Source organism: Mixophyes fleayi, chromosome 2 (assembly GCF_038048845.1).
Source record: "Mixophyes fleayi isolate aMixFle1 chromosome 2, aMixFle1.hap1, whole genome shotgun sequence".
NCBI classification, from domain to species: Eukaryota; Metazoa; Chordata; class Amphibia; order Anura; family Limnodynastidae; genus Mixophyes; species Mixophyes fleayi.
The window spans coordinates 8,377,066-8,402,865 of record NC_134403.1 but is presented as its reverse complement, the minus strand read 5'-3'; the positions used below and the strand labels follow the sequence as shown (position 1 = coordinate 8,402,865).

The following is a 25,800-nucleotide window of genomic DNA, read 5'->3' as shown; positions in this document are numbered from 1 at the left end:
TATATTATTGAAATAATTAGATCACACACAGTGCAAGACAATGGGGTATAGTTACTAAAGTGCAGGTTTGAAAAAGGTGGAGATGTTGCCTATAGCAACCAATCAGATTCTAGCTGTCATTTTGTAGAATGTACTAAATAAATGAAAACTAGAATCTGATTGGTTGTTATAGTCAATATCTCCACTTTTTCAAAGCCGCAGTTTAATAAATATACCCCCATGAGTGTGCTGGTCCGGCCAGCTGCCTGGATCAGTCATCCCTAATGGGTCCGAACCTTGGTTGGCATAGCAATTACAGGTAAAGTACAGACTTCATATACTAAAAATATTGATGTTTTTGAGAAAGTATAGCAGGCAAAACAACAATAAAGATGTAGTAATTTTAATGGTGAAAGAAATAACTAGTTTATAACAATTCTTACCTCTCAAATATACAAAAAAAGTTGCTTTCAGTAGGTTTTGTTTACATCATTTTATGTATTTCTTGCAAAATATTCAAATATACAGTATAATACAAAGTTCAGTTGTCTGTACTATGTAACAACAACACACATAAATGTCTGATAACGTCCATTTACAACATCAGGTAATATATTCCACTTGCTGGTCCTCATCATAACAAGCTATAACATAACTATCACTTTTCGCATTAATTTCATCAGACATTATCAGGTGGGATAATGCATACATACATGCCAACTTTCAAAACTTCTCCCCCTAGGCCCCCGCCATTCAATGCGTTGAATTTCAACAAATCCGGGAGGTTTGCTTACTCTTCCGGGAGTTCAGGAGCCTCCCGGAAATACCAGGAGAGTAGGCAATTATGTAATAACATGAAGTTCGAGAGTAGAAATAAAATAATTTTGGGTGTTCAAACAGGACACCCACAGAAAAAGAAAGTGACTCAAGGGTCTTCTTGGAGTCCATATCAGCTTCCAAGGACTAAAGCCAGAGAGTCCAACAAGCCAAAATCCAGAGGCAGATATCCATGCCCCAATCAATCCACTGTCCAGGACCACCTCTCCCAGATACTCCGTAGCTCTCTGAATCTGCTCCACCAACAGGCAGGCCCGGCGCTCCCATTAGGCAAGGTTAGGCACTTGCCTAGGGCGCCGGGCGCCTGGAGGGCGCCACAGATTAAAAATTTCTTTCAAACTGTGCGGCAACCGCTGACCATACCTTTCACGGCCGCCGCACAGCTTCAGATATATCCACAGGGAGGGGGGAGGGATTATTGATCATCACCACCGCCGCCTCTCTGCTCCGTCTCCTCCCCTCCACTCACTGACTGTCGGGCCGTGACATCATCATCACGGCCCGACAGTGTCAGTGAGTGGAGGGGAGCAGACGGAGCAGAAAGGAGGCAAGTTAAGGTAAGAAAAGATGGGGGGGGCACAGATTTTGAAAATAGGGCGGGGGGCGCCGATTTTGAAAATGTGCCTAGGGCGCCAAGGACCCTAGCACCGGCCCGGCCAACAGGAGTAATTCAGGTCACTGATTGCCAGCTAAGAAGCCCTCAGTAAGCTGCTCGGACCAGCACTTCGCAACCTTGGCCACCCAAGCAGAGGCCAAAGTGGGCCTTAAGGAGGCTCCTGCTGTCCCAAAAAAAGGACTTAAGGTTGTCCTCAACCTTGTGGTTTGCACCATACTTAAGCATGGCTGCATTAGGACTTGGGATGGTAGTTGTCTTTACAAATATCCTCAGAAGGAAGAAGGAAACAGAACTGTAACCTCCGGGGAAAACTGGAACTTCTGGTCTGGCAAGTTACAAACCTCCCCCAACAAATCATCCAGCGGAAGAAAAAGGACAAAAAACTGCACTTTCCCCCCCCCCCCCCCGCTTAAACAGAGAAAGCTTTGCTGTCTCAGGAACTGCTATTTCTGGGATGTCTAACACCTGGCACACAACATGTATCAGCTCCTCCACCTCCTGACGGTATGTGATGACTTCCTGCCCAATATCTAGCACTTTGCCCTCCCTATGGGGAGAACAGTCAGAGTCTGGCACATTCTCAGGTTGGGGTGTCACCACCCTCCTGCACTTACACTTGGCGGATTCCAACATCCTCTCAAAAATGGAGGAAACCAAAACCAGGCTGCCACAGGACCCGCAGGACATTGGCCCAACAATACAGACACCGTACAAGCCAGACTCTCTGAAGAGCCAAAGGGAAATGACTAGCTGAGCAATCTAAGTCATAGAGTTGGCTAGTGACCTATCCCAGGCATTTAGAGTTTCAGCTGGAACAGGTAAACTTCACCATATAAGTTACCCCAGCCATAGCCCTCGAGGATCAACCCCCAATCTGACATGAGCACAGATAGAAGAAAAAATACAAGAACAGACAGAAGCAGGACACATTCACAAAAAAAAGTGAGCCAGCAAGGCAGCCATAGGCAATAAATCTTTGGGACTAACCCCTTAGTAAAACCCGAAAAAAACCTATTACCTTAAGAGGAACAGAGAAAATGACTATTGGTGATCCAAGATGGCTGCTGTTCTAGTGACTGCATGTGGAGTGACAGACCACTGGAGAGAAAGTGCAGAGAAAGGAAAGAAGCACCTCCCCCAGAAATGCATTGGTAGGTGTTCAAAAGGACGCATCCTCCACCAGTCCAGTGCCTAGTGGGGGCTTACATATACCCATTAACCCCCATCTGACCCAGGCCCCTTAAGAAAACATGAAGCCTGCCCCAACACTAAGAGGTACCCATTCCTGTGGCCCATAGCAACTTGCTAAACCCATCTTCCAGCACGGTGGTGGAAAAGACTAACACTCACAGTCCTGCCGTCCTACAGAATACTGTGAAGCAGTGACTGCCATTCCTGCAATCACTGCCTGAGAGCCCCTGTAGTGACTATGGCCAAGTCATGCAGAGGAATCCAGCATTGTGAGTGGGGTCATTAGCATAAGCACCACATCATTACCTTCAATCTCCTGCTCAGAGCGTTACACAGTCATCCGCGCTGTGACACTAAAGTCGCAGACTGTGGAGACCACCTCAGTAATAAAAAATATGCTCTGCCACGCTGGGCAATTAATCTAAACTAAAGGCCTAACAGGAGAGGGGTATAGAGCAGGAGGAGTGTCAGTGACTTATAGGATGTCATAAATTGCCCTTACGCCTGGTCCCACTATCCTCCAATAGTTCCTGGTGTCACGCAATGAATGCTTGAAAAATATCAAAATGTAAAAGTTATGGATAAAATATGCACCTAAAAAAAGTGCATAGAAAACTGGATGTATTGTTATTTTTGTGAGATAATTGAGAAAAGTATTTTATGTTGTGACCAAAGCAATTATACTCATTGCCTGTAATGATAATATCATCTGAGTAAAATGTGACCAGATACAGTATTTATAAAAAACTAACCACGACATCTATGGCAATAACAATGTCTATATCATTATCTCATTTGCTGGTAAGGCTCTATTCCTCTTTCAAATAAAAGGTGCCTCTTTCATTTTGAAGTAAAAGAGGTGTCGGAATTGAGGCAGCGGGGCATGTGAGGGAAAAGCTGGTGGGCGGCAGTGAGACACGATTGTTGGCAGGGGGCCTGTCAGGGAAAAGATAATGAGCACGTGTCATGTGGAATATTAGAGAAAACATGGTGAGTGTTGTCAGGGTATTGTTGGTTGAGGACGGGGCCGTGTGGAGAAGAGGCTTCTCCCTTACATGCCCCCTCTGCCCACATGCTTTACTCACACACGCCCCCTCTCTTCACAGTACCTTCACACATACCTCCTCTCTGCCCTGCAGCTTCAATCACGCATGCCCCTTCTCTGCCCTGCAGCTGCAATCACACATGCCCCCTCTCTGCCCTGCAGATTCTATCACGCATGCCCCCTTTCTGCCCTGCAGCTTCACACAAGCCCCCTCTCTGCCCAGCACCATAAGCCACGCATGCCCCCTCTCTGCCCAGCACCTTCACACAAGCCCCCTCTCTGCCCAGCACCATAAGCCACGCATGCCCCCTCTCTGCACAGCACCTTCACACAAGCCCCCTCTCTGCCCAGCACCGTAAGCCCATACTTGCCAACTCTCCCGCATTGTCCGGGAGACTCCCGCATTTTGCGAGAGTCTCCCGGACGAGTGTGGCAATATCCCTGATAGGAAGGGGGAAATATTTAGTTTAAACGCCGCGATTCACCCGGAATCGCGGCGTTTAGCCCCGCCCCCACTGTAAAATGACGCGATTTGCGTCATTCCGTCACGGGGGCGGGGCCAAAATGACGCGATTTCGCAGCCCCGCCCCCTGCACGCCCACGTCCCAGCCGGCATCTCCCGGAAGAAAAAAAAAAAATGTTGGCAAGTATGCGTAAGCCACGCATGCCCCCTCTCTGCCCAGCACCTTCACACATGCCCCCCTATTGCACTGCACCTTCACACATGCCCCCCTCTGCCTATTACCTTCACACATGCCCCCTCTCTGCCCTACAGCTTCAATCACGCATGCCCCTTCTCTGCCCTGCAGCTGCAATCACACATGCCCCCTTTCTGCCCTGCAGCTTCAATCACGCATGACCCCTCTCTGCCCTGCAGCTTCAATCACGCATGATTGCTGTTTGCCCCCTCTCTGCCCAGCACCTTCACACAAGCCCCCTCTCTGCCCAGCACCATAAGCCACGCATGCCCCCTTTCTGCCCAGCACCTTCACACAAGCCCCCTCTCTGCCCAGCACCGTAAGCCACGCATGCCCCCTCTCTGCCCAGCACCTTCACACATGCCCCCCTATTGCACTGCACCTTCACACATGCCCCCTCTCTGCCCTACAGCTTCAATCAAACATGCCCCCTCTCTGCCCAGCACCTTCACATATGCCCCCTATTGCACTGCAGCTTCACACATGCCCCCCTCTGTCCAGCATATTCACACATGCCCCCTCTCTGTCCTGCAGCTTCAATCACGCTTGCCCCCCGCTGCCCAGCACCTTTAGCCACGCATGCCCCCTCATGTCATTTTACAGCGGGGGCGGGGCCAAACGCCGCGATTCCCGATGAATCGCGGCATTTGAACCGAATTCTGCCCACTTCACTATGAAGTGGGCAGATCAGGGAGATTGCCATACTCTCCGGGGAGTCCGGGAGACTCTCGCGAAATGCGGGAGTCTCCCGGACATTCCGGGAGAGTTGGCAAGTATGCATGTAACATGCACACGTAACACGCTCCCCGTCACATTACCCTTTCCTCTGACCTTTTTCTACACCAGCGATTCCAGGAACAGACAGAAATACAGCAGGTCAGCAGCAGAGGATTAGGGGTAATTATCCTTTATACACATGATTTATTTATTACTTCATGCTGATCTTATTCTTCTGTAACACAAGTTACTCTGATGTCTGAGAGATACATTAATTATCAGTCATTGTACAATAACCCATACTGAATGTCCGTGAGACTCCCAGAATCTGGGAAGGTCTCCCGGACTCCTGGGAGACCAGGCAAATCTCCCGCATACTGCCCCCTTCCTAGTGAAGGATGGTTGCCTCAATGACGCAATTCACTGTGAATTGCATGATTTTGGCCCCGCCCCCGTGATAAAATATTAATTTCAATGTGGGAGATGGCGCCAAAATTATGCATTGGCCTGTGCCCCGCATCTCCTGGGACTCCACAACGAAATGTTGGCAAGTATGTATAACCCCGAGCAGAACTTGTACCTTCTCTCTGTGATAATTCTCACCCTGCAGTCTATAAATAGGGCTCAGACACTCCCAATGTTGTAACATAGGCCCAGTGTGTATCACTACAAGTCCCAGCATGCACCACAAGGTCCAATGGTGTATAAAACTACAAATCCCAGCATGCACAGTGCTCACTACTGCCAGAGAGCCACAGATGTCTAAACTGCTATAAGTGATATTTTATATACTGTGACCAAGCGATATAGCAGCTGTTACTGTTATTAATAAATATAAATATTCCCAGGTTCTCTGTATGATGTATCTTACACCAACATGTTTTATTATTCATTTCAAATTACACTCTTCAGTGGGTCATTAACGGGATTGATCTCCCTGTACATGAGGTGATTTTGTGGTTTGTATTCGCCCTCTTGCAGCTTTTACTAATTACACTGCTTGTTATGCCTAAGTGCAGTGCTTTTCAGCTTTGTAGTTATATTATCAGGTAGAGATGATTATGCTTATTGCTCTGACATAAGAGACAGCTCCGATGTGGTTGCTCCATTAACTGCTGTGTGTCATATACTGGGTCAAAAGAAACAACTCTACTGATGATATATACGAACAGCTGAAACACATAGACCAAAGATAAATGTTGCAGGAGAGAGTGTAGAAGCCAGTGAATGAAGCTTATCAGAAGGTGGTGGTGAAGGTGTAATGTAACATGTAATGTTATGTAACAGTTATAGTAAATTACTCTAACAGTTATAGGACGTTACTATGTAACAATTATAGTACTGCTCAAGCTATCTGTAAAAGATCATATGTGAAGTCGTTTAGTGATATGGTATGGTTATCCTCTATTTGTTTGTTTTAGAATTATATTACTTTGTTTGTAGTTTGTGATTAGTGGGGATTCATTCATGAAAGTGGTCACATGGCTATTTGAACCTATTTAAACAGCAGTCTAAGGCTGTTTAAGCCCTTGAGGATTCTTCTAAGTGAGGATTTTTACAAGTGTATTAACTAATTTAGTTAGTATTGTTAGAGATATACAAGAGGAGAACAGGAGGGGAAACTTTTACCTGTAAACACTGTTACATGAGGACAACAATCCACAATCAACCGTGAGCACTGATATCCTCCACCACCTGCATTGTCAACTGCCTGGACTCTCCCTGCTGATCTATTTTTTAAACTCATCTTTGGCTGCTGAAGTTTTAATAGCACTTGCTGATTCCACTTTTGCTGCTTGTATTCCCACTTTTAAACCGCACTGTTGCTCCACTTAGCTTGTATTTTTAACTGGCTCCCTCTTGTCCTGGGGATTTACATAACCAGCTTAGTGCACCTTTTATTATGCCTTATGTTATACAATTGCCTTCCTATCTTGCCTAAAGTCACTGTCTAATCTAACTGCTTTTCTTAACACACCAATCTGGTATCTCTACTCAGTGGCCGGTCCGTTCGGCAGTGACAGGCAGGGACAGCGTGCTGCCCGGCTGCTCTAATTGTGTTTTAAATACAATCAGAGCAGCCGGGCAGCACACTCTCCCTACTTGTCACTGCCGAGCGGACCTGCACATAGTGTGCAGCCGCTGAAAGCCTCAAAAGTCAAAAAGGGGGTGGGGCCTAAATCCCCCCCCCTAAATCGCCCCGGGTAAAACAATTTGCAGGATCCGCCCCTGTCTCTACTGTCCTCACTGCTTCCTATTCCCTAGCTCATACTTTACATCTTTTCCTTCTCTTTTATCTCCTTCTACCGCTGCTCTCTATGGTTCACTCACCTTTCCTGCTCTCACCATTTCCTGACTTCACTTGTTAGCCCTTGCCATCCGTAATTTTTGTACTACTTTCAACTGTCTATTCCACACCTTCTCTAGTTTTATCATGATTTGCTCCTCTCTCACTTCTGTCCTCTCCCTCTACCCCCCCCTGCTTCCCTTGCTCAACCTTTCCATACTCTTACTCCCCTCACTCCCTTCCCATCCCCGTCCCTATTTCACTCTTCTCTTCTCTTCTGTGCCCCTGATCTAACTCGCTGCCCCCTCCACCATCTTTCCCTCTCTCCTCCTTTCCCCACTCATACTCTTTCTCTCTTGTCCCCTTCGCTGCTGTTCTCTCAGCGTCAGTCTGCTCCTACTTACCACCTCCCTCTCTTAACCACCAGGTAATCTATTTCCTCAAGTCTCTCCTACCTCCTGCCTCTCCCATTCATAAACCCCCTTATCTGCCCCATCTCCACTCCCCCTCCACCTCTTGCTCCCCTGTCCCTCGTCTCCTGTCTGTTGACAAATCCCCTCTTATTTCTGCTTCTCGTCCAATTCCAAACCTCTCTCCCTGTCATGCCCCTCGCTCCATATCATACTCATCCTTGCAGTCGAGCAACCCCAACAATCTCATCAACATCTCTCCTCTTCCCTCTCTTCCTCTATTCTCTGGAATGCCAGGTCAGTTTTTAACAAATTGACCTCTATCCATGATCTCTTTATCGCTAGATCCTTCAACCTGCTTGCCATCACTGAAACCTGGCTATCCCCTGAGGACACTACCTTTCCTGCTGTTCTCTCTTTTGGATGCTTGTCCTTCTCCACACATTCAGACCTGGGGACTGGCAAGGTGGTGGCATCGGCCTACTTCTCTCCTCCTGCTGCTCTTTTCAGGTTCTTCCCCCTGAACCCTCCCTCTCTTTTTCCTCTTGAGGTTCACTCTATCAGCCTATTCCACCCAGTCCACCTCTGTATTGCTGTTATCTACCATCCTCCCGGTCCTGTCTTCTAATTCCTTGATCACTTTGCCACCTGGCTCCTTCACTTTCTCTCCTCTGACCTTCCCTCCCTCATCTTGGGGGACTTTAATATCCCTATAGACAATCCCTCAGACCCTGCTGCTTCCAAACTTCTCTCTCTCTCCTCCTTTCTCCCTTGATCTGTTTTTTTCACACCTCGGTACTGTCTCCGGCCTCATTAACTCACCTTTTCCTCTCTTGGACTACTATCTCTACTCTTTTATCATCTCTCCACCCCTCTCACTGTCCCCATCCCCAAGGTTACTCTCACCAGGCGCAATCTTGACACAGTTGATCCTACCACTTTCTCCTCCTCCCCTCTCTCGCTCCTCTCCCCCATCACCACTCATTCTTGCCCCGATGAGGCTGTCTCCTTTTACAATCGCACTGTTACCACTGCACTTGACTCTGTCGCCCCGGCTTTGACCAAGCTTGTCGGTTCAAACCGCAACCGTGGCACTCAAATCTTACCCGCTATCTTCAAAAATGTTCCCGCAGAGCAGAACGGCTATGGAGAAAGTCACGCACTCATGCTGACTTCCTCCAATCAAGTTCATACTTGCCTCTTATAGTTCGGCCCTGTCGCTCTCTAAACAATCCTTCTTTAAAGGTCTCATTTCTTCCCAATCCTCCAACCCCCATCAGCTTTTTTCCACCTTCAACTCCCTCCTCTTCCCTCCCACTCCTCCACGCTCTCTACTGTCGACTTTGCTACCCACTTTACCTCCAAGATTGAGTCTAAACGTTGTGACCTTTCCCAGCAGTCCCTTCTTACCCCACCCTCTCCCCTCCTCCCTGCCCACTTTGTCCCTCTTCCCACCCTCCACTGCAACTGATATCTCCTTTCTCCCCTCCCCTCTTGCTAGCCCACCCTCCTTCTCTTCCTTCACTCCGGTATCTGCAGATGAAGTCCATACCCTTCTCTTTTCCTCACCCGACTCCACTTGCCCACAGGACCAATTCCCTCCCACCTTCTCTGCTCCCTCTCTCTTGAAGCCTGCTCCCACCTTGCCCACCTCCTCAACCTATCCCTCTCCTCTGGAATCTTCCTCTCCTTTTTTTAAACATGCTCTTGTCTCCCCCATACTCAAGAAACCGTCCCTTAATCCCGCCTCTCTCTCTAATTACCGCCCTATTTCGCTTCTTCTTTTTGCCTCCAAACTCCTTGAATGGGGTGTCTACAACCATCTCACCTCCTTTCTCTCTTCACACTCACTCTTTGTCGGCTCCAATCCGGTTTTCAACCCCTCCACTTCACTGAAACACCACTTACTTAGGTCATTAATGACCTACTGCTCGCTAAATCCAAAATACACTACTCCCTTCTTGACCTCTTTGCTGCCTTCGATACTGTTGATCACGCACTTATTTTGCAAACTCTCAATTCTATAGTCCTCTGTAACACTGTCCTCTCCTGGTTTTCCTCTTACCTAGCCAACCGCTCCTTCTCTGTCTCTACATATGACTCTAAATCCTCTCCTCTTCCCTTACCTGTTGGCATTCCTTAAGGTTCCGTTCTTGGCCCCCTGCTTTTCTCCCTCTACACCTCCTCCCTTGGTGTCTTCATCTGCTCCTTTGGCTTTCAGTACCACCTCTATGCTGATAATACCCAAATCTAGCTTTCATCACCTGACCTCTCCCCTTCCCTTCTGTCTCGTGTCTCCTGCTGTGTCTCGGCCATCTCATCTTGGATGTCCCAACGCTTCCTTAAACTCAATATTTCCAAGAATGACCTTATGGTCTTCCCCTTTCCAGGACACCTCCACCTCCCCCCTCACTATTTCTTAATAACACTGCTCTCGTTTCTGTCCATCAAGTCCGATGCATTTGGGGTCATCCTTGATTCCTCTCAAGGAAACCGAGCCCGCCCATCTCTACTCTATACCCCGTTTTCTCTATTTACCTGCATCTCTATATACCCCCATCTCTCTCTCGATATACCTGCATCTCTATATACATCATGTATCTCTCTATATACCCCATGTATCTCTCTATATACCCCCAATTCTCTCCATATACCTGCATCTCTATAAACCCCCTGTGTGTTTCTATATACCCCCTGATCTTTCTATATGCCTGTATCTCTGTATACCCCTTGAACTCTCGATATACCCCCTGAATCTCTCTCAATACCCCCTGTCCTCTCTATGCAGCCCCTGTTATCTATCTACCTGCATCTCTATATACCCCCTGTCCCCTCTATACAGCTGCATCTCTATATACTCCCTGTATCTCTATATACCCCCTGACCTCTCTGTATACCTGCATCTATCTACCCCATGCACTCTCTAACCCTGTACTCTCTGTCTCTCACTGTACTCCCGTGCTCTATATGCATGCAATCAGTGTCGGACTGAAGCATGAATGGTCCACAGGGGAAAGCAATGGTAAGGGCCCATGAAAGGGGGTGTGACCAGCCAATAGCCCACATTAAAATCTGCCACTGCAATGATCGCAGAGAGTGAAGCCCACCACGAATTCCAGTGGAATCCTGTTGGTACAGTCCTACACTACCTATCACCTCCACACTGAGGCATAATAATCTCTAATTCTATACTAGCTCCTGGCATCCTTAAACCTTCAAAATACTGTCTGAATTGACACACAAAATTATGGTACAATTATAGACCCATAATTCCTGACACCCCTTCACTCACTATACTGAAACCTTACAAGCCCAAGTATCTTACGGGTACCGTAGGTACCCGGTACATATACTGCATGGGAAATAGCACACCCAGGGGTAAATGTATCATAATGTGGGTTGTACAAGTCACCGGAAATCGGCGAGATGACAGCTTAAATTTAAAGCGGCGCTGCCTTGTCAAAGGAAACTTCCCTTTACAAGGCAGCGCCGCTTTAAATTTAAGCTGTCATCTCGCCGATTTCCAGCGACTTGTACAACCCGCATTATGATACATTTACCCCCCAGTGTGAGCCAGCTAAATACTCTTCATCGAAGGTACCTTTTTGGCCCCCTGCTGGCCGGATCATGAATTGGAAGGGGATTTAGCCAGCTCAGAGTGATGTGTCTATAAATCCCCTTCAGCGTAGGTACCTGGTACATACACTGCATTGGAAATAGGATTTAGCCAGCTCTTAGCCACACTTGTACTATCTGATATTACTGAGGTTATCAGTACTAAATAACATGAAAATGGATAGTATAATATGTGGATTTTGTCTTGAATTTGTTTCCAAGTCACCCGAAAAAATAATAATATTTATTTAGCCATTTATTTTTTAAAGATAAAATATATACATTGTGACAACCTTTTAAGAGTTAATTTCTCTTGTGGTTACTTATTAATGATTCATATGGATGTGTAGAGATCTAAAAACAAGATAATCTTAGAGTGAGAAATAGAGAAACTGAAGATAAAGGGTCATAAATTGGAAGTAACAGCAAGAAATGCAAACAAAGGTCAACTCAAAGTAAAGGATAATGTGTAGATATCAGCCCATGAGAAAAGTTATTTACAATTATTATTCTATGCTAGAACCTTAATGCACATCAGCATACATTAGATATATATAAAGAGCCCCCTCTCCCTCTCTATTCACAGAACTTGTTTTCACTAGCAGACAATTATAGTTGCCAGCTCATTTGTTTGGTGTTACTTAGTATTCTCTGTCTGGTGTATGTAGATTTACTTACAGGAGTTGTCTATTATACTTGTATGCTTTGTAGTGGATGCTTTAGGTTATGTTTTAGTCATACTTGCCTATTTGGATTGTCCAGTAGACTCCCTAATTCTGCATAGATCTCCCGCACTCCCAGGAGAGCAGTTGGTTTTCCCGCATCCTGCCAATTCCTAGTGAAGTGGGCAGGATGGGGTCCTCCATGACGTGAGTCACGGCAAACACGTAATGTAGGCTTTGCCACCTGGGTCATATTGACGCGGCTACGTAAATGCATCGTTGGTGGTGGTAACAAAATGACAATTCCCTGCTCCCCCTCCGTCCTCACACTTAACCACCCCTCCAGGATATGTACAGATTTTAGTGTTAATTAACATTTTAAGTTAAAAAGTACTTGGATATACCACTGCTGTATATTTTGCTCAAGGGGTACATTATTAACCACAATGGGCCTGGTGACGCCCCAGTCATTGTCTCCTGTCCATGTACTAGGATACCTCATCCCTATCCTTAATCCTCCTGGAACCATACTCAAGAAAGGGCACTGGGAGTAGGTATAGCAATTATCATAACAAGAGCACAGAATGGTGAACAATGTAAGTAAGGCAGACAAGAGGAGGAATGATTCTGAGGATGCCCTATCACAGTAAAATCTTATATATATAAATCATTGGTCTGCTTGTCTGTCCAGTTATGCATTCAGACACCCTTGTTCCAATTGGGATGAAACCAACGTGAGATGGTCCAGTTGGATCCTGGCCAGGTTTTAGGGGGGGTTAAGGTCCAAGTAGAACCTCCCATTGGTGTACGCTGGGCAGAACTTTGACCTTGCAAGGATGTTCTGGGCCTTCCTGTAGATGGATTTCAATGACATTTAATATAAAACCAAAAACGACACTGGGCAGCAACCTAATGGGTGTGTTGGAAGAGCTGCTAAGCTGCTAATTATTTTTAAAAGGTTGACAGTTACATTCAACTCATTGATAACTTAATAGCTTAAAGATTTAAACCCAGGCAACGCCGGATACTTCAGCTAGTAATTAATAAAACAGGATCTTTATTCTTAAGATTATTTGTAGAATTATCTTTCTTTCAATGCCACAGCTTTTGTCACTCAGGACTTATTGTGGTGGGCACAACGTACAATGAAAATTAGAGTGCACCACATTTGTGCACGGCAAATTTAGAATCGGACACACACCTAACTTAAAATTACCTGCACTGAAAAAAGATGTAGTTAGTGGCACACTGTCCAATTAAGCGCCGGTGGGATTATGATGGATCAATTGCAAAGCGCATTACAAGTTACTTCTTGTTGATATAGGTGCAAAATGAACATTATTATGTAGGGACCCTTCTTATATTCAGATGTGGTGTAATAGACCTGGTGCTAGATGCATTTTTTTCCCAAATCAACTGTGAATATATAATGATTGTCAGGCTAAAAGAAATGTCAGCATTCAGTAAAACAATCCTAATATGTGGCACATGGTTCTCATAATATATTGGCAAATTATGTCATTACTTTTTTAAAAAAAAGATAATTAAGAGAATAGGTAGAAGTATATTATTTGTTTTACAATCCCTGGTTCAGTGGGTATACTTTATGCATTTATCTATTATTTTGACATGCTTTTAGGACACAAGAGGAAAGCGTGAAGGTCTCTTCCACACAGGTCACATATTGTAATGTAACAAATATCTAACATACATGGGGGAGAGGGGTCTAAACTTATCTTCTAGGTCTGGTGGCTTGTGAATAAAAGAAAATGTGCTACATAAAGAGCAGTGTATATGTCCAAGTTGTGGCCAGTGATCCTATGTGTGTAAGTTACTGTACATTGTGAATTATTGTACACCATTGTCACAGAGGGGCACAGGGAGGGGGGAGGGATTATTGATCATCACCACCGCCGCCTCTCTGCTCCGTCTCCTCCCCTCCACTCACTGACTGTCGGGCCGTGACATCATCATCACGGCCCGACAGTGTCAGTGAGTGGAGGGGAGCAGACGGAGCAGAAAGGAGGCAAGTTAAGGTAAGAAAAGATGGGGGGGGCACAGATTTTGAAAATAGGGCGGGGGGCGCCGATTTTGAAAATGTGCCTAGGGCGCCAAGGACCCTAGCACCGGCCCGGCCAACAGGAGTAATTCAGGTCACTGATTGCCAGCTAAGAAGCCCTCAGTAAGCTGCTCGGACCAGCACTTCGCAACCTTGGCCACCCAAGCAGAGGCCAAAGTGGGCCTTAAGGAGGCTCCTGCTGTCCCAAAAAAAGGACTTAAGGTTGTCCTCAACCTTGTGGTTTGCACCATACTTAAGCATGGCTGCATTAGGACTTGGGATGGTAGTTGTCTTTACAAATATCCTCAGAAGGAAGAAGGAAACAGAACTGTAACCTCCGGGGAAAACTGGAACTTCTGGTCTGGCAAGTTACAAACCTCCCCCAACAAATCATCCAGCGGAAGAAAAAGGACAAAAAACTGCACTTTCCCCCCCTTCCCCCCGATTAAACAGAGAAAGCTTTGCTGTCTCAGAGACTGCTATTTCTGGGATGTCTAACACCTGGCACACAACATGTATCAGCTCCTCCACCTCCTGACGGTATGTGGTGACTTCCTGCCCAATATCTAGCACTTTGCCCTCCCTATGGGGAGAACAGTCAGAGTCTGGCACATTCTCAGGTTGGGGTGTCACCACCCTCCTGCACTTACACTTGGCGGATTCCAACATCCTCTCAAAAATGGAGGAAACCAAAACCAGGCTGCCACAGGACCCGCAGGACATTGGCCCAACAATACAGACACCGTACAAGCCAGACTCCCTGAAGAGCCAAAGGGAAATGACTAGCTGAGCAATCTAAGCCATAGAGTTGGCTAGTGACCTATCCCAGGCATTTAGAGTTTCAGCTGGAACAGGTAAACTTCATCATATAAGTTACCCCAGCCATAGCCCTCGAGGATCAACCCCCAATCTGACATGAGCACAGATAGAAGAAAAAATACAAGAACAGACAGAAGCAGGACACATTCACAAAAAAAAAGTGAGCCAGCAAGGCAGCCATAGGCAATAAATCTTTGGGACTAACCCCTTATTAAAACCCGAAAAAAACCTATTACCTTAAGAGGAACAGAGAAAATGACTATTGGTGATCCAAGATGGCTGCTGTTCTAGTGACTGCATGTGGAGTGACAGACCACTGGAGAGAAAGTGCAGAGAAAGGAAAGAAGCACCTCCCCCAGAAATGCATTGGTAGGTGTTCAAAAGGACGCATCCTCCACCAGTCCAGTGCCTAGTGGGGGCTTACATATACCCATTAACCCCCATCTGACCCAGGCCCCTTAAGAAAACATGAAGCCTGCCCCAACACTAAGAGGTACCCATTCCTGTGGCCCATAGCAACTTGCTAAACCCATCTTCCAGCACTGTGGTGGAAAAGACTAACACTCACAGTCCTGCCGTCCTACAGAATACTTTGAAGCAGTGACTGCCATTCCTGCAATCACTGCCTGGGAGCCCCTGTAGTGACTATGGCCAAGTCATGCAGAGGAATCCAGCATTGTGAGTGGGGTCATTAGCATAAGCACCACATCATTACCTTCAATCTCCTGCTCAGAGCGTTACACAGTCATCCGCGCTGTGACACTAAAGTCGCAGACTTTGGAGACCACCCCAGTAATAAAAAATATGCTCTGCCACGCTGGGCAATTAATCTAAACTGAAGGCCTAACAGGAGAGGGGTATAGAGCAGGAGGAGTGTCAGTGACTTATAGGATGTCATAAATTGCCCTTACGCCTGGTCCCACTATCCTCCAATAGTTCCTGGTGTCACGCAATGAATGCTTGAAAAATATCAAAATGTAAAAGTTATGGATAAAATATGCACCTAAAAAAAGTGCATAGAAAACTGGATGTATTGTTATTTTTGTGAGATAATTGAGAAAAGTATTTTATGTTGTGACCAAAGCAATTATACTCATTGCCTGTAATGATAATATCATCTGAGTAAAATGTGACCAGATACAGTATTTATAAAAAAACTAACCACGACATCTATGGCAATAACACTGTCTATATCATTATCTCATTTGCTGGTAAGGCTCTATTCCTCTTTCAAATAAACGGTGCCTCTTTCATTTTGAAGTAAAAGAGGTGTCGGAATTGAGGCAGCGGGGCATGTGAGGGAAAAGCTGGTGGGCGGCAGTGAGACACGATTGTTGGCAGGGGGCCTGTGAGGGAAAAGATAATGAGCACGTGTCATGTGGAATATTAGAGAAAACACGGTGAGTGTTGTCAGGGTATTGTTGGTTGAGGACGGGGCCGTGTGGAGAAGAGGCTTCTCCCTTACATGCCCCCTCTGCCCACATGCTTTACTCACACACGCCCCCTCTCTTCACAGTACCTTCACACATACCTCCTCTCTGCCCTGCAGCTTCAATCACGCATGCCCCTTCTCTGCCCTGCAGCTTCAAATACACCTGCCCTTTCTCTGCCCTGCAGCTGCAATCACACATGCCCTCTCTGCCCTGCAGCTTCAATCACGCATGACCCCTCTCTGCCCTGCAGATTCAATCACGCATGATTGCTATCTGCCCCCTCACTTCCCAGCACCTTTAGCCACACAGGCCCCCTCTCTGCCCTGCAGCTTCAATCACGCATGCCCCCTCTCTGCCCTGCAGCTTCAATCACGCATGCCCCCTCTCTGCCCTGCAGCTTTAATAACGCATGATTGCTGTTTGCCCCCTCTCTGCCCAGCACCTTTAGCCACACAGGCCCTCTCTCTGCCCAGCACCTTGAAACGTGCCCCCCTATTGCACTGCAGCTTCATACATGCCCACCTCTTCCCAGCACCTTCACACAAGCCCCCTCTCTGCCCAGCACCATAAGCCACGCATGCCCCCTCTCTGCCCAGCACCTTCACACATGCCCCCCTATTACACTGCACCTTCACACATGCCCCCCTCTGCCTATTACCTTCACACATGCCCACTCTCTGCCCTACAGCTTCAATCAAACATGCCCCTTCTCTGCCCAGCACTTTCACACATTCCCCCTCTATCCCCAGCATCTTTAGTCACACATGCCCCCTCTCTGCCCAGCACCTTCACATATGCCCCCTATTGCACTGCAGCTTCACACATGCCCCCCTCTGCCCAGCATATTCACACATGCCCCCTCTCTGTCCTGCAGCTTTAATCACGCATGCCCCCTGCTGCCCAGCACCTTTAGCCACGCATGTCCCCTCTCTGCTCAGCACCTTTATCCACACATGCCCCTTCTCTGCCCAGCACCTTCACACACATGCCCCATCTATGCCCAGCACCTTTAGACATGCCCCCCTCAGCCCAGCACCTTCACGCATGCCCCCCTATTGCACTGCAGCTTCAAACGCACATGTAACATGCACACACACCACACTCCCCGTCACATTACCCCTTCCTCTGACCTTTTTCTACACCAGTGATTCCAGGAACAGACAGAAATGCTGCAGCTCCTGCACTGACTACCATAGAATTCCACATTCCAGCAGCCGCCTACACTGTGTACCATGTGACTGCTGCGGCCACATGACCCTGTGGTATCATAGTGACTGTGAAGGGACCTAATCTGAAGGAGATATAGCCGCTTCCATGAGTAATCTGTGTCTACCTGCAACATAGGATCTGCAGAGTCTAATGTCTGCTGTGCGATGGCCGCTTCCTCCTTACTAAGTAAGTGTCGTCTATATAATATTATCATTAATAGTCAGATTATTATCCATAATCTCCAGCAGGTCAGCAGCAGAGGATTAGGGGTAATTATCCTTTATACACAGGATTTATTTATTACTTCATGCTGATCTTATTCTTCCGTAACACAAGTTACTCTGATGTCTGAGAGATATATTAATTATCAGTCATTGTACAATAACCCATACTGAATGTCCGGGAGACTCCCAGAATCTGGGTAGGTCTCCCGGACTCCTAGGAGACCAGGCAAATCTCTCTCATACTGCCCCCTTCCTAGTGAAGGATGGTTGCCTCAATGACGCAATTCACTGTGAATCGCATGATTTTGGCCCCGCCCCCGTGACAAAATATTGATTTCACTGTGTAAGATGGCGGCAAAATTATGCATTGGCCTGTGCCTCGCATCTCCTGGGACTCCACAATGAAATGTTGGCAAGTATGTAATAACCCCGAGCAGACCTTGTACCTTCTCTCTGTGATAATTCTCACCCTGCAGTCTATAAATAGGGCTCAGACTAGAGATGGGCGGGTCCGGTTCTCCGAGAACCGAACCCACCCGAACTTTGGGTATCCGAGTACCGAGCTGAGCAGCTCGGTACTCTCCCGCCCGTTCCGAATCCAAATCGAGGCCGAACGTCATCGTGACGTCATCGGATCTCGGGGCTCGGTTCTCACGATACTTCAACTTTATAAATACACGCCTCCACAGCAATCCATCGCCATTTGACAGAGGGAGAGAGCAGGGTGTAGTCATAGGCTAATTAGAGCAGGGACAGAGAATACAATATTGTTCTTGCAATTGCTCTAACCAAAATTGCTAATGCAGAGAGGAGGATAGAGGTTTATTATTTTTCTTAATATTTGGCACTCCCCAGCGCTTTTTGGGTGTCCCCCATAATTGTGCATAAATATTTCTGGCTGTCAAAAGTCATATCTGTCAGCAGTATCTACCAAATAATTTTTAGCACTCCTCAGTGCTTTTGGGGTGTCCTCCCTAATTGTGCATTAATATTTCTGGCTGTCAAAAGTCATATCTGTCAGCAGTATCTACTAAATAATTTTTAGCACTCCTCAGTGCTTTTGGGGTGTCCTCCCTAATTGTGCATTAATATTTCTGGCTGTCAAAAGTCATATCTGTCAGCAGTATCTACTAAATAATTTTTAGCACTCCTCAGTGCATTTGGGGTGTCCTCCCTTATTGTGCATTAATATTTCTGGCCCGTAAAATTTCAGGCCATTTTAGGCATTCAGCCACAGCATGTAGGAGATTACAGCAGCTCCAAGAGCAGTTTAACTTGCCCTGCCACCAACTTAAGCAAGAGGTGGTAACTCGGTGGAATTCCACCCTGTACATGCTTCAGAGGATGGAGGAACAGCGCAAAGCCATCCAAGCATATTGCACAAGCCATGACATTGGGAAAGGAGGGGGGATGTATTTCACTCTTGCACAGTGGGGAATCCTTTCAGTGCTGTGCAAGGTGCTGAAACCATTTGAAGTTGTGACATGTGAGGTGAGTGCAGACTCTGCTAGTTTGAGCCAAGTCATTCCTTTAATTAGACTATTGGAAAAGCAGCTTGAGAAAATGAAGGAGGAGCTGAAAGCAAGCAATTCAGCAAAGTATGTTGGCCTTGTCGATCAAGTACTTAATTCGCTTCACAATGATCCTCGAGTTATTAAGATCTTGAACTCGGATCAGTACGTTTTGGCCACTGTGCTTGATCCAAGGTTTAAAACCTACATTGAGTCTTTACTTGTAAATGAGCGAGATGTGAACTTTTGCAAGGAGCTATTGCTCAGCAAGTTGGCCGCTGAACTGGGCCTTGGCTTGACGACGTGTCCTCCTTCACTTTCTCAAGCTGTTGCTCGTAAAAAATTAAATTTCCAAAAAAGAAGCAGGGAAGACACAGGGGGCAGACCAGAACAATTTAACATCTGGGCTGGTTTGAAGGATTTTTCAAAAAAATGTGTCACTTTGCCCATAACTCCATCCAATATGAGTATAAACATGCAAAGGATGGTGGAGGATTACTTTCAAGAGGTAGTTGATATGGAAATGACAGACAGTCCCTTTCCTTACTGGGAAGAAAAGCAGGCCATTTGGAAACCCATGTACAAACTTGCTTTGCAATACCTAAGCTGCCCACCCTCCAGTGTGTACTCTGAACGAGTGTTCAGCACAGCAGGGAACTTAGTCAGTGATCGCCGTAGAAGGTTACTTCCCAAAAATGTGGAGAAAATGATGTTTATAAAAATGAACTACATCTTCCACGAGGAAGGCCTTCACCATCCAAGACATCCAAGCACTGACTGTTCTCTAATGGCGGATTCAAGCGGCGATGAATTGATAGTCTGTGATGATGACGTATACACTGATGAGGGTGAGGATTAAGCTGAAGATGATGCCGATAACATCTTTTTAAAACTTTCTATGTAAGTGTAGGGTGCAATCTACCCCCAAAGAGGAAAGGGACTTGTGGCATTTCCATATCACATACCATCTTGAAAGGCTGCTGTTAGGGCAATTTATCCTTAAGGGTAGGGTGTCATAGACAGAGTGACCCTACCTGGCTTTGTCCATTTTTCATAATATTGTACAGTCTATAATGGCTGAATTTTTGGGTATTTTATACAAGTGGAGGGGGGCCTAGAGAGACAGAAACCAAACTGGCTTTCTCCATGTCAATTAATATTGTACTGTCTATAATGGCTGAATTTTTTAGTATTTTATACAAGTGGAGGGGGGCCTAGAGAGACAGAAACCAAACTGGCTTTCTCCATGTCAATTAATATTGTACAGTCTATAATGGCTTAATTGTTTTGGTATTTTATACAAGTGGAGGGGGGCCTATAGAGACAGAAACCAAACTGGCTTTTTCCATTTCTTTACATATTTAACTATAAGTGTAGGGTGTAATATACATTCAAAGACGATGGCTGCATTGCCAATATGCATAGATGGAGAGGAAGACAATCTGTTTTGTGTGTAGAATAGGCCTACCAACGAAGAATTAAACTGTTTTTTTGGATGATTTATTATCTCAACAATTAGATTACTTGTCTCTAAAACAGTTGGAGCACTAAATTGGGTTAATTTAGGCCCAAAAACATGGATTTTCCCAAAAAATAGCAAAACAAAACCAAACAAAACCAAAACCAAAACACGCAATGGTGGTTTTGCAAAACCAAAATCAAAACCAAAATCAAAACCAAAACACGACGGTAATCCAGATCCAAAACCGAATCCAAAACCAAAACACGGGGGTCAGTGACCATCTCTAGCTCAGACACTCCCAATGTTGTAACACAGGCCCAGTGTGTATCACTACAAGTCCCAGCATGCACCACAAGGTCCAATGGTGTAACACTACAAATCCCAGCATGCACCACAAGGTCCAATTGTGTATAACACTACAAGTCCCAACATGCACAGTGCTCACTACTGCCAGAGAGCCACAGATGTCTAAACTGCTATAAGTGATATTTTATATACTGTGACCAAGCGATATTGCAGCTGTTACTGTTATTAATAAATATAAATATTCCCAGGTTCTCTGTATGATGTATCTTACACCAACATGTTTTATTATTCATTCCAAATTACACTCTTCAGTGGGTCATTAACGGGATTGATCTCCCTGTACATGAGGTCATTTTGTGGTTTGTATTCACCCTCTTGCAGCTTTTACTAATTACACTGCTTGTTATGCCTAAGTGCAGTGCTTTTCAGCTCTGTAGTTATATTATCAGGTAGAGATGATTATGCTCATTGCTCTGACATAAGAGACAGCTCCGATGTGGTTGCTCCATTAACTGCTGTGTGTCATATACTGGGTCAAAAGAAACAACTCTACTGATGATATATAGGAACAGCTGAAACACACAGACCAAAGATAAATGTTGCAGGAGAGAGTGTAGAAGCCAGTGAATGAAGCTCATCAGAAGGTGGTGGTGAAGGTGTAATGTAACATGTAATGTTATGTAACAGTTATAGTACTGCTCAAGCTATCTGTAAAGGATCATATGTGAAGTCTTTTAGTGATATGGTATGGTTACCCTCTATTTGTTTGTTTTAGAATTATATTACTTTGTTTGTAGTTTGTGATTAGTGGGGATTCATTCATGAAAGTGGTCACATGGCTATTTGAACCTATTTAAACAGCAGTCTAAGGCTGTTTAAGCCCTTGAGGATTCTTCTAAGTGAGGATTTTTACAAGTGTATTAACTAATTTAGTTAGTATTGTTAGAGATATACAAGAGGAGAACAGGAGGGGAAACTTTTACCTGTAAACACTGTTACATGAGGACAACAATCCACAATCAACCGTGAGCACTGATATCCTCCACCACCTGCATTGTCAACTGCCTGGACTCTCCCTGCTGATCTATTTTTTAAACTCATCTTTGGCTGCTGAAGTTTTAATAGCACTCGCTGATTCCACTTTTGCTGCTTGTATTCCCACTTTTAAACCGCACTGTTGCTCCACTTAGCTTGTATTTTTAACTGGCTCCCTCTTGTCCTGTGGATTTACATAACCAGCTTAGTGCACCTTTTATTATGCCTTATGTTATACAATTGCCTTCCTATCATGCCTAAAGTCACTGTCTAATCTAACTGCTTTTCTTAACACACCCATCTGGTATCTCTACTCAGTGGCGGGTCCGTTCGGCAGTGACAGGCAGGGACAGCGTGCTGCCCGGCTGCTCTAAATGTGTTTTAAATACAATCAGAGCAGCCGGGCAGCACACTCTCCCTACTTGTCACTGCCGAGCGGACCTGCACATAGTGTGCAGCCGCTGAAAGCCTCAAAAGTCAAAAAGGGGGTGGGGCCTAAATCCCCCCCACCTAAATCGCCCCGGGTAAAACAATTTGCAGGATCCGCCCCTGTCTCTACTGTCCTCACTGCTTCCTATTCCCTAGCTCATACTTTACATCTTTTCCTTCTCTTTTATCTCCTTCTACCGCTGCTCTCTATGGTTCACTCACCTTTCCTGCTCTCACCATTTCCTGACTTCACTTGTTAGCCCTTGCCATCCGTAATTTTTGTACTACTTTCAACTGTCTATTCCACACCTTCTCTAGCTTTATCATGATTTGCTCCTCTCTCACTTCTGTCCTCTCCCTCTACCCCCCCCCCCCCTGCTTCCCTTGCTCAACCTTTCCATACTCTTCCTCCCCTCACTCCCTTCCCATCCCCGTCCCTATTTCACTCTTCTCTTCTGTGCCCCTGATCTAACTCGCTGCCCCCTCCACCATCTTTCCCTCTCTCCTCCTTTCCCCACTCACACTCTTTCTCTCTTGTCCCCTTCGCTGCTGTTCTCTCAGCGTCAGTCTGCTCCTACTTTACACCTCCCTCTCTTAACCCCCAGGTAATCTATTTCCTCAAGTCTCTCCTACCTCCTGCCTCTCCCATTCATAAACCCCCTTATCTGCCTCATCTCCACTCCCCCTCCACCTCTTGCTCCCCTGTCCCTCGTCTCCTGTCTGTTGACAAATCCCCTCTTATTTCTGCTTCTCGTCCAATTCCAAACCTCTCTCCCTGTCATGCCCCTCGCTCCATATCATACTCATCCTTGCAGTCGAGCAACCCCAACAATCTCATCCACATCTCTCCTCTTCCCTCTCTTCCTCTATTCTCTGGAATGCCAGGTCAGTTTTTAACAAATTGACCTCTATCCATGATCTCTTTATCTCTAGATCCTTCAACCTGCTTGCCATCACTGAAACCTGGCTATCCCCTGAGGACACTACCTTTCCTGCTGCTCTCTCTTTTGGATGCTTGTCCTTCTCCCACACATTCAGACCTGGGGACTGGCAAGGTGGTGGCATCGGCCTACTTCTCTCCTCCTGCTGCTCTTTTTGGGTTCTTCCCCCTGAACCCTCCCTCTCTTTTTCCTCTTGAGGTTCACTCTATCAGCCTATTCCACCCAGTCCACCTCTGTATTGCTGTTATCTACCATCCTCCCGGTCCTGTCTTCCAATTCCTTGATCACTTTGCCACCTGGCTCCTTCACTTTCTCTCCTCTGACCTTCCCTCCCTCATCTTGGGGGACTTTAATATCCCTATAGACAATCCCTCAGACCCTGCTGCTTCCAAACTTCTCTCTCTCTCCTCCTTTCTTGTTTTCTCTCAATGGACTTCCTCTCCCTCCTCCTGCAGTGGCCAATCCCTTGATCTGTTTTTTTCACACCTCGGTACTGTCTCCGACCTCATTAATTCACCTTTTCCTCTCTTGGACCACTATCTCTTCTCTTTTATCATCTCTCCACCCCTCTCACTGTCCCCATCCCCAAGGTTACTCTCACCAGGCGCAATCTTGACACAGTTGATCCTACCACTTTCTCCTCCTCCCCGGGCTCGCTCCTCTCCACCATAACCACTCTTTCTTGCCTGGATGAGGCTGTCCCCTTTTACAATCGCACTGTTACCACTGCACTTGACTCTGTCGCCCCGGCTGTGACCATCAAGCTTGTCGGTTCCAACCGCAACCATGGCACTCAAATCTTACCCGCTATCTTCAAAAATGCTCCTGCAGAGCAGAATGGCTCTGGAGAAAGTCACGCACTCATGCTGACTTCCTCCACTCAAGTTCATACTTGCCTCTTATAGTTCGGCCCTGTCGCTCTCTAAACAATCCTTCTTTAAAGGTCTCATTTCTTCCCAATCCTCCAACCACCGTCAGCTTTTTTCCACCTTCAACTCCCTCCTCTCCCCTCCCCTCCCCCTCCCCCACTCTCTCTACTGTCGACTTTGCTAACCACTTTACCTCCAAGATTGAGTCTTAACGTTGTGACCTCTCCCAGCAGTCCCTTCTTACCCCACCCTCCTCCCTGCCCACTTTGTCCCCCTTCCCACCCTCCACTGCAACTGATATCTCCTTTATCCCCTCCCCTTTTGCTAGCCCACCCTCCTTCTCTTCCTTCACTCCGGTATCTGCAGATGAAGTCCATACCCTTCTCTTTTCCTCACCCGACTCCACTTGCCCACAGGACCCAATTCCCTCCCACCTTCTCTGATCCCTCTCTCTTGAAGCCTGCTCCCACCTTGCCCACCTCCTCAACCTATCCCTCTCCTCTGGAATCTTCCTCTCCTTTTTTTAAACATGCTCTTGTCTCCCCCATACTCAAGAAACCGTCCCTTAATCCTGCCTCTCTCTCTAATTACCGCCCTATTTCGCTTCTTCTTTTTGCCTCCAAACTCCTTGAATGGGTTGTCTACAACCGTCTCACCTCCTTTCTCTCTTCACACTCACTCTTTGTTGGCTCCAATCCGGTTTTCACCCCCTCCACTTTACTGAAACACCCCTTACTAAGGTCATTAATGACCTCCTGCTCGCTAAATCCAAAATACACTACTCCCTTCTTGACCTCTCTGCTGCCTTCGATACTGATACCGCTCTATCTCTGTTGTCTACCTCCAACAGTCACGACATTGGCTTCCCATGGCCTACAGAATTAAATTTAAACTCCTCACTCTCACCTTTAAAGCTCTTAATCAATCCTCCTCTCCCTACATGGCCAATCTCATCTCTAGCTACACTCCTAGCCACCCCCTCCACTCTGCCTGTGACTGCCACTTCACTGCTTCACTGATCACCTCTTCTCACTCCCGTCTCCAGGACTTTGCCCTGGCTGCTTCCCAGCTGTGGAATGATCTTTCACGTTCCATCAGGTTAGCATCTACTCTCAAAGGCTTTAAGTGTGCCCTTAATACTCATTTCTGTCACTCACCGGACTGTGAGTGCTTCTTCCCGGACATTTAGGAACCGTGGCCGTCCTCCATCCTGAGGGTCTGCGCATGCGCAGCCCTTTCAAACCCTTCAGTACATGTCCCTTTAACTTAATTGGCAGATCAGGCAACACTCCCTATATTAAGCACCTGTGGTCAATACCACGTGGCCTGATCTTGGAGTCTCATTCCCCATGAGTCTCTGAAGGTGTTCCTGTGTTTCCTCGTGTATTCAGCGCTGCTGATTCCTGTGGTTTCCAAACCACTTCTACCTCTGTGGTTTCCAAACCA

General features: G+C 46.4%; 1 protein-coding gene across 6 annotated transcripts in view; it reads left to right on the top strand.

Annotated features, from left to right (window-relative positions):
- The first annotated feature begins 17,634 nt into the window (after window positions 1-17,634).
- LOC142140662 (NACHT, LRR and PYD domains-containing protein 3-like) overlaps window positions 17,635-25,800 on the top strand; it is a 141,818-nt gene continuing 133,652 nt past the window's right edge. For all 6 annotated transcript variants that reach the window (XM_075198421.1, XM_075198418.1, XM_075198417.1 and 3 more), the window contains exon 1: window positions 17,635-17,763. In XM_075198421.1, coding sequence (XP_075054522.1) covers window positions 17,742-17,763 — 22 coding nt within the window. In that variant the 5' untranslated portion in view covers window positions 17,635-17,741. The remainder of the gene's footprint in view (window positions 17,764-25,800) is intronic.